General features: G+C 57.2%; 1 protein-coding gene across 1 annotated transcript; it reads right to left on the bottom strand.

Moving 5' to 3' along the window:
* IER5L (immediate early response 5 like) lies at positions 1 to 1,553 on the bottom strand. Its single transcript, XM_045771259.2, is given in 2 exon segments — positions 1 to 788; positions 790 to 1,553. Coding segments are annotated over 2 exon segments (1,221 nt in total). The 5' UTR covers positions 1,357 to 1,553; the 3' UTR covers positions 1 to 134.
* Between the last annotated feature and the right edge of the window lie 8,126 nt (positions 1,554 to 9,679).

Genomic DNA, 9,679 nt, shown 5'->3' with positions numbered 1-9,679 from the left:
CCGCCTCCCCCTGCTCGCCCCCAGCTCAGCCCCGGTGGCCAGGCGCCCGTTCGCTCCCTCCTCTCGCCCCTTGGCCGAGTCTTTGTCTGGCCCCAGCCCCGCGGGGCCCCGGGTCCCCGTGCCCTCGGGGGTCCCTAGAAGGCGACAATGGCTCGAGTCCAGGCGCCGAGGCTGGCGAGCGCCTGCTTGGCGCACAGCTGCCCGTTGAGCGGCGGCGGCTGCTCGGAGGAGTCCGGCTGTCGGCTCACCAGCCCCGAGAAGCCCGAGCCAAAGATGGAGATCAAGTTTGAGATGTTGGACGCGTCCGGGGACGAGTCTGGGCAGAAGTCCTCGAAGCGGGCGCGCTTGCAGGGGGCGAACGGGGCGCCCCCGGGGGGTTCGGCTCCCAGGTCGCCCGCGTCCTCCTCGTCGTCTTCGTCCTCCTCCTGGCCAGGGTAATACTTGCGCTTGCAGCCGGCGGCGGACGCCAGGCCGGGTCCTGGGGCGCCCTGGCCACAGCAGGGGCAGTGGGCGGAGGCGCAGCAGTCCTGGTGCAAGTAGCCGTTCTCCACCGTGGTCACCACGTGAGTGTCCAGGTCCAGCACGGTGGTCTGGCTGCTGCAATGCACACCGAAGTCCGAGGGGGCCGGGTACGCGCCCCGGTAGAAGCCTGGGGAGGAGGCGGGGGCCGGGGAGGCGGGCGGGGAGGCGCCAGCAGCGGCCTGAGGGGCGGCCGCTGGGGGCGCGGAGGGCGCGGAGCAGGCGGCCGAGGCGCGAGGGTCCCGCGGGCAGAGCGCGGCGGGCGCGGGGGGGCGGCAGCGGCGCAGGACCCGGCTGCAGCGGCTCCAAGGGCTGCCCGCGGTGGGGCGCGCCGTGCGGCTGCTGGAGCGCTGCGCACCCGGGCAGCTCCGAGAGCGCCCCCGCGCCGCCCGCGGGCGCCCCGGCCGCCGCCGCGCAGCCCCTGGGCGCCGGGTGCTGGTGCTGGTGCAGCTGCTGCTGGAGGTGCAGCTGGTGGAGCTGGTGGAGCTGGTGCAGCTGGTGCCGGGCGACCGGCTCGCGCGCCTCCGCGTCCCCGCCGCCGCCAAGTTGGAGCGGGCCGAAGTCGGCCGCGCTGGCCGGCATGCCGGGCGCCGCGTACGCGAGGTGCTGGTGGTGGGGCGGCTGCTGCTGTTGCTGCTGCTGTTGCTGCTGCTGCTGCTGCTGGCGCCGGTAGAGCTCGGCGTAGCGCTCGCTCAGGTAGAGCTGGCGCGCGTTGCGGAGCACGTAGGACACCAGGAGGTTCTTGTGCAGCTTGATGCCGCCGCGCTGGGTCCGGGAGCTGTGGATCTTGCGCAGGGAGATGCTGATCAGGCTCTGGGCGTCCAGGGCGCACTCCATGCTCCCGCGGAGACGGTGGCGGCGGAGCAGCCGCGGCCGCTGCTGCTCTTAAGGCTGCTGTTGTTTCGGCCTCCAGCCGGTCGTCGGGGCGCGCCGGGCAAGGGAAACGGAGCCCGGGTCAGCGGGTCGGCTGCGCTCCGAGAGGAGCCGCCACCATGCGCTGCGCGCCACCCGCGGGCTCGTGCTCCCTAGTCGGCGCCAAAGCAATGAGCCTCGGCCGGCCCCGGCCCCAGCTATTTAGCCGGGCGTCCGGGCCCCGCCCCACACCACATGAGCCAATAGGAATGCTCAGAGCCTCCCGAGTGACAGGCGTTGCCCGCCCCGGGGCCACTCGGCTAGCCAATCAGACCAAGGCGGTTCCTTTGTGCTATTCAAATACCGAACGGACCCGGGGCCTCCAACGCCGCCGCTGCCTCGAATGTTCTCCTGGGGCTGCGGTGCCGCGCGGGACTCGGAGCCGCTGGGGCCGCTGTGTGCACCCTGGGTCACCTCGTAGCCGCCACGTTGGAGCCCGCAGCCGCCCTCGGCCTAGCTCCTGGGAGCCGGGGGTCGGCTCACCTGAGCGCTGCGGCGACGGCTCCTCCCTCTTCCGCACCGCTGGGCCTCACCTGCGGCAGGTGCGCGCAACTCCCCACGCCCGGCCACGCGACACCTCCTTTTTTCACCTGTCGACCCCGGGTGACCCGCGGGACCCAGGCCTCTGCAGGAGACTAGTGGGGCCGCCCACCTGACCTTGGGGAACCTCAAGGGAGAAAGGTTTGGAGGTACCTCAACCGCAGAGAATATTGGGCCTGACTCCCTTGCCTCTTTGGCCAAGGGGTCTCGGGAAGTGCTGGGGGAAGCGCCGTTCTCCCCATTTGTCTGACGGGAAAACCCAAAACATGGTGAATTTTGGTCTCCGAGGGCATGCCCCAGAGACCAGCTGAGGTCCGAAGGCGTTTTGAGCCGCACGGAGTGTCCTTATCACCAGTTCTGTAACCTTTCCTTTCCTTCCTAACTAATAATAATGACAATGAGGACTATTATTATGTGCCTGGTGTGGGGCAGACCCCTGCCAGAAACACCCTGCATCCCTCCCTGCGACTGCCTGCACAGCAGGGACCTGAGTCTCGGAGGAGTGGGGTGACGTGTGGAATCCTACAGCTTCCAGGGTGCAGAGCTAGGATTTGTGCCAGGACTGTGAGCTCCAGAAGGGAGGCGGATAACAAGGGCCCAGGAACTCTCCAACTTAACTTTCCTTAACACCGTTTCCCTCTTGCCCTGAACCATCCCTGGGCCACCTCCTCCCAGCTGGGGACTGAGAGGTTAGAGAACAGCGGGAGAGGATTGCCATTTCTGGGGGCTCTCCATCTGGATGGGGAGGCATGAAGGGGAGTGACTGCTGCTCGAGTGGGGAGGTCCAGAAGGTTTGCCTGAGGATGAGGTCCTTGCATTGGCCCTGTAAAGGAGGACTGGGCTTACAGAGACTGCTAGAGCTAGGCAGGCCTTGTGGGGGCTGGGGTGGAGGTGGGGGTCCCAGGAGCAAACTTCTTCTGAGTGCCCTCTTTTCCTTGGGCCCATTGTCCTCAGCACCTATTTTGTCCCTGGGTGGGAGTGAAGAGACCCAGCCAGTCCATCCTCCAGTTTCTGGGTCTCTCTTCGGTCTCAATAATTCCCCAGATTTGTTTGAACAAACCCTGTTCAGCATCTGCTCAGGGCCAGGCATCAAGGGTGAAAACAAAATTAGGGAGCATTTACCCCATTTTTCAGGTGTGGGAACTTGGCACTGACATCGGACAGGACTTGCCCGAAGTCCCACAGTTCCAGGGTGGGCACTCTGTCCTTTCCATGCCGTCTCAGTCTGCTCCAAGCCCTTCAACTGGGTAGCATTTCTCCCCACCCCCACCCAGAGAAGCCAGGACGGACATTTTAGGGTGACAGCAGAGAAAGGGCATTTTACTTTCATTCTGTGGAAGAGGTGGTCTGGTGATAGGGACACACAAAAGTGAAATTTGTCCAGGAGATAATATGTGTAGGAATAAAAAATCCATTGCCGCCTTACTTCCTTAGGGGCTGTTTTCAAGACACACAAAGTTTCATTTATTTACTTTTGGAGTTCACCTTTGAGAAGGATGGAGGGAGGTGGGAGGTCCTATCTGGTTTTCTGGCTGGGAGGACTCCATATACAACAGTCAGGTCTGGGATTCGCGGTGTCTGGCCTGTTGCAAGAGTCCAAGAATGGGATTATTAATGCTGATTTCAGGTCTTCCTTCTGTCCTTGCCCAGAATTTACTGGAAGAAACTAAGAGTGTATGGTTCTTGCTCATGGTCCCATCACACAGCCAAGAAGGCGTAGAGGGAGGATTTGAACCCAGGACTGTTTGTGGGCCTGGTCTTACTCTAGCTTCTTTGAAATCAGCTGCTTACTTCGGCCCTCGGTGGATCTGAGTCCAGTTCCCAGGCCTCAGCGCACGCACTGCAAAAGTGACCTTGATGTAATCGACACCTGCCACTTCCAGGACAACTGCTCTGGGACCAGCGTCTGCAGGAGTCACAAAGAAGCAAGTATCTGTCCCAGACACAGCTCGTCATTCACAGCCAGTCTCAGAGCTGCACCCCAAAACACGCCTCTGGGGGCCCAGATGGGGAATCAGTGTAGGGATGGAGGTAGGTTCTCTAGCCTCAGGAGGGAGGCAGGGGCTAGGCCCTTCACTTAGGCGGCTCCTCTTGGCACTTCCCAGGCCCCCACTCACCCCTGCCCAAGGCAAGTGTGAGCTCTGCTAAGGCTCTTTCACTCCTGGAGATCAGCTAAGAGGTGGTCAGCCCATCTGTGTGACCCCATCCTTTGGGCCCTCTTGTCTATGGCCCACACTCCTTTGGTTTCCTTTCCTTCTCAAGAATCGAGATGGGCCAGTGGGGACAGCAAAGCAGTTGTCCAACTTCGTAAAAACCCTTGATCTTTTTTGGGGTGGCCTGGGAGGGGGGCGTTGCCACAGCTGTTGTAACAAAACAGTTGCTGGAGGAGGCAATGGAACAGCTGGGCTATTTGATGCCCCCCGGGGAGCCGTGAAGCTGGGGGCACACAGTAGGGATTCACAAATGTTTGTAGATTGGGTGGGTCACACACAAAGGCTTCTGTTCGGATGCTCAATGGCTCAAAGCAGAGAACCAGAGACTGTTTAAGGCAGTGAGTGTGGACCCGTGTGTATGAGCACCTGTGTGCATCCGCGTGAGGTGGAGGGGCCCTCAGACAGGCACCCCGTGCGGGAGGGCGGGTCTGAGTGAGACAAGGCTTCTTAGGATGGAGACTGGCCTTATTTGTCTGGGCACCTGAGAAAGGTTCGGGCACTCACCTCTCCCCCTGGAGCTGGGAGATACATCTGGCACTGAGTCACCGCTCCCTGGAGGAAGTTAATTAATGCCTAAATATTTACTGAGTGTCTGCTGGGACAGCATGGAGCAGGGTACAGAACCCATCGGGACCTGGGCTCCCGTCAAACCCCCAGCGGTGTCAGCCCCACGCCGGAGCAGTTAACGCCTTGAAAGTGCTACATGTGCCTTCTGAGCTCTTTCTGGCTACCCAGATCGCAGGAGGGAGGCGCGGCTAGGAAGGTTCCTGGTCAGAGGGGGGAGATTTAGAATTCAGGTGTTCATTGTTCATTGTTCATTTGCCCAAGAGTTATTTCCAGGACGGTCCTCTGGAATCCCTGCAAATGCTCAGGGGATAAGATGTGATCCTGTCCTCAGGAGGCCACAATTCAGAGGGAAGCAGACTAGATAAACAGAGTGATAAGTCCGTGATAGGAAGAGGGACAGGGCTGCAGGAGGGCGAGGGAGGGCCCCCAAAGCTGGTCTGGGAGGGCTTCTTGCAGGAAGCTGAGCCTTGGAGGCCAAGGATGGGGAGGGGCGTTCCAGCAGAGACCAGCTCAAGGCTTGGCACAGTAGGCTCTCAATAATTGCTTGTGGACTAAATCAGTCAATGAACGTAAGTATCCAGGAGATACCGTTAGGGTTAGAAGGGCCTAGAGACCAGACTACTCCCATTTCTAATTTCCACATGGGTAAACTGAGGTCCAGAGAGGAGGAGGGATGCACTGAGAGTGTCGGCCTGGAGCTGGTGCTCGAACCCAGCTCTCCCACCTCCTGGCCCAGTGCCTGGCTGCCACAGTTCACTGTCTCTGAGACTTGGAGTGTTGGTCCCTGTGGATTGAGTCTGGGGACTGCAGGCAGTGCCAGAGAAGGTGGTGGGGTGCTGCTGACCTCAGGGGTCACCACTGAGTCCTTTCCAAGGCCCAGGGGCTAGTGGCACTTGGAGGTGGGGAGGCATGTTCACATCCCAAGAAAGCTGTTCTGTGGTTGGTGGATACTGGGGAGCTCGGCTGGGGTCCTGGAGCCCTCACCTCCTGTCCCCGTAGAACCTGTATTCTGTCACCCTTCCTGGTGGATGGTAATGACCCACCAGTGTCAGTGTGTGCCCAGCATGGTCCTCGGCGTCAGGCTCGGTATGCAGAAAGACATCGCAGTCCCTGGCTTCGAGGTCCTTAAGTGTGATGAGAAAGATGAATGGAAACTCTGCTTTTCAGAGCTCTTGCTTTGTGCCAGGCACTGGGCCCAGTGCTTTCCATGGTGATATCCTTGAGTCCCCACACCAGCCTTTGAGGCAGGTTTGGGTATAATCCTCAATTTGTAGATGGAGCCGCTGAGGCGCAGAGAGCTTGGGTGATTTGCCTGGGGTCACATACCAGAAAGAGGAAGTGACTCCAATCCCAGGGCTCTGGACAGGTGGGAGCACCACAAGCATAGCAGCAGGAGAGGAGTGGAGATCCCCGCTATTCCTTCTGGATTTACTGGCCTTTTGAACAAATTCTATACTTATTGATGGACTGTGTAGAGAGGGCAGATGCGATCTCTCAATGAGGGTCTCTGCCCAAGCACCTGGACAGGCTGGATGTCTGTTCGTTCATTCATTCATTCATTCATTCACTCAATAACCATGGACTAAAAATGCTGGCCAATATGCAGGCGCTGTGCTAAGCCCTGGGGGAAACACTGGGCAGCTGGCACAGCCTAGAGCGGAGCTGAGGATCCTCTTAATCTCCCAGGCCAATTCCAATTGATTGGTAGTGTCTGCCTGGAGCTCTGGGTCAGAAGGGATTTGGCTTGTGCCCCAATTGATTAGTGATGTCTGCCAAGGGCTCAGCTGGGAGCCTTTATGGCCGACCTGCTGGTTAGCTGCTTTTGGGATGAGGATGGTGTGTGTGTGTGTGTGTGTGTGTGTGTGTGTGTGTGTGTGTGTGTGTGTTCAGGGCTTTGGACATCTGGGGTGGTCTAGCTGGCAGAGTGGGGGCTGGGAGGGGGCAGGAGATATGGGTGCTAGCTCCAGATTGGCCTGTATCACCTCTCTTGGGGCTCGGTCCCCTCACTTGTCACCTTCCTCCAGGAGGTCCTGTGGGCAGCAAGGGACTCCACAGTGCTTTGCCTAGTGAAAGGGATTAGTATTGAAATGAAATGGGAGACGTCCCCCTTCCCTCTTTTCTCTTTTCTCAAAATCCTGCCCGAAGCTGAGCATGCTGGGCAGGCCAGAGTTAATCCTGGACCGGCCCTGGCCGGGTGTGTGGGTGGGTAGGTGGGGGGCTGCTCCGAGGCTCCTGGCGAGGAGTTGTTTTTATAACTCACTTAGTGCAGACCTTTGTCCCCTCACTGGGCTCAGCTGAGAGTTTCTAAGGAGTGAGAAGCTCCTTGGAGCTCAGGAACTGAATCTTCGAATTCTGTTTCATTTGAGTGGTGGGAGCTAGGGTGGAGCCGCCTGCCTCTTCCACCTCCCCACTCGGTGAATAAAACTATACCTCGTCGTGCCAGACACAGAATTACGTTTACCATGGATTTTTTTTCCCATTAATCCTCTGAACAATTGAATGAGGTAGGGATTACTATCATCCCCATTTTACAGTTGCGGAAACTGAGGCCCAGAGAATTGTTCTGGGGCCACACATCCCCGGGTTGCTGCATGGGTACTGGCCCTGGTCCAAGCTTGGGAAAGGCTGTCTTCATCCATTCTTGACCCACCGTGCCTCGCCCTTGCTCTCTTGTCCATTCATCCATTTGCTCATTTATGGACTTACCCTTTTGTTCTTTCACAACTATTAAGTGCCTACTGTGTGCCAGGCTCTGCATCAGCTCCTGGAACCACGGAGGTCCCAGCTGTCATGGACCTTACTTACATTCCAGACCAGATGGGAAGCAGACAAGAAATAAACGAGCAGATAAATAAACAAGATGGCAATGAGGGTGGTAAAGGGAGTAAACAGGGCTTTGTGATGGGGACTAGAGGGAGGGGAAAGTGACCAGCCTCACAGGACCCCTGGGCAGAGGTCTCCAAGACCTCAGCCCTCTCTCTGACAGTCTCCCCAGATCCCAAGTCCTTGCATCTCTGGTCCAAACTCTCCAGCAATCTGTGCCGAGCTCAGGCTGCACTCCTGTCCCTCTCTCTCCCCACAACTGGTGAATTTTTAATGCTGCTTACACGGAACAAAGCAGAGTTTTTGTTTTTGTTTTGAAAGCATTTCTCAAAAAAAAAAAAAATCATTTCTCAAGTGTGTGTGTGAGTGTGTGAGTGTGAAGAGAGTGTGGGAGGGAGAGACAGCCCAGTGAGTACCGATCATCTGTCCTCAATTCATCTCCTGAGATTCTTTTTATTTTATTTATTTTATTTTTTAAAACATGGGGCTAAATAGGATTTCAGTTCTGGACCTTGTGCTGGTGAAAGGGCACCCCGCGGGACCCTTGATGTCCATGTTGTCGGTGAACCCGTCCAGCTCCTTGGGGACCCAGGTGCTATCATCACCTTTGTCATACAGCTGAGGACAGCAAGGCACAGGGACAAGAAGCTTCTGAGCAGGGTCCTCCTAATGAGTGGAGGAGAAGGGGGCAGGATGCACATTGGGTCCTCTAAAGCCCAGCTCTTTCCTCCCTTCCACCTGCCTTCCCCCACCCCCTCCAAGACACACACATACACACTCTCTCTCTCTCTCTCTCTCTCTCTCTCTCTCTCTCTCTCTCTCTCACAGCTCCGCCTCAGGAGGGGTGGAAATGTGAGCAGGAGCCCTGCCTGTGACCTCAAAGGAGCTGGATTAATTTGGCTGAGCGGGACAGGAAGGGGAGAGGCTCCAGGTAGGAGAATGGAGCCCTGTGGTCTGTGCTGGGGGGCAGAGCCTTTCTCCAGCAGTGACCCTGGGACCTGCAGCAAAGTGCGTCTCTGCTTTGTGTCCTTGGTCGTGGCTCCCAGTGGCCCTTCTTAGCCTATTTATTGAGCACTTACTGTGTACTAGCCACTAAGTTATTTACACGAAACTTCTTGTTGAATCCTCATGATAGAATCTATGACTGAGGTACTTTTATTATCATGTCCATTTTAGAGATGGGGAGGCTGGGGCACAGAGGTTACATGACTGGAATCTAGACTGGTTTGCCCTTCAGGGTCTGCTCTTCTAACCCACCACCTGGGGAGGAACCTCGCAGGAAGAAGAAGGTGGCCGCTGGGACTTTGAGAGCTGTGGCTTATGGTCATCTGTGCGGACCCGCGAAGTTTCCATGATGTTTTGGTTCATATTTTCAGCTTGATTTTACTGGTTTTCAGTGTTCGGGGTTGGGCTAGGCTCCGCTGCAGGAAGAAATCATTCCCGAAATCTTAGAGGCTAGACCCAATACAAGTTTTTTTTTTTTTTAAAGATTTTATTTATTTATTCAACAGAGACAGCCAGTGAGAAAGGGAACACAAGCAGGGGGAGTGGGAGAGGAAGAAGCAGGCTCATAGCGGAGGAGCCTGATGTGGGGCTCGATCCCAGAATGCCGGGATCACGCCCTGAGCCGAAGGCAGACGCTTAACCGCTGTGCCACCCAGTCGCCCCCCAATACAAGTTTCTTTCCCGTGTGGGTCAGACAGCTTTCCTCCAAGCTCCTCCCGTTCTGTGGTTCCACGCAAATGTATTTTTTTTTGCTGGTAGCGTCAGAGGACGGTGCAGAATGTTTTATAGCAAAGCCTGAATCGTCATTCCTCCCTTCCATTGGCCAGAATGGAGTGACTTGACACCACCTAGCTGCAAGGGAGGCTGGGAAATGGCCTTCAGGTGCTTGGCCGGCCAACAGGTTCCGTAAACGCACAGCGTTGTCCCTGACACGAAGTCCTTGATGAAAGATAAAGGGGAGCTTTGACCAGTCCATGGATCATGCATCCCACAGCCAGCAAGCAAATGTTTATTTATTTATTGTTTTATATGTGTGTCTGTCTCCTCCTCTAGACTGTAAACTGAGGGAAGGGACATCAGTTTCTGTGCTTGGCAGCTTA

This window comes from Ursus americanus, chromosome 18 (assembly GCF_024610735.1).
Source record: "Ursus americanus isolate L20-20 chromosome 18, mUrsAme1.1.p, whole genome shotgun sequence".
Lineage (NCBI taxonomy): Eukaryota > Metazoa > Chordata > Mammalia > Carnivora > Ursidae > Ursus > Ursus americanus.
The sequence above is the reverse complement of the archived record's forward strand: the minus strand, read 5'-3'. Positions and strand labels throughout refer to the sequence as shown.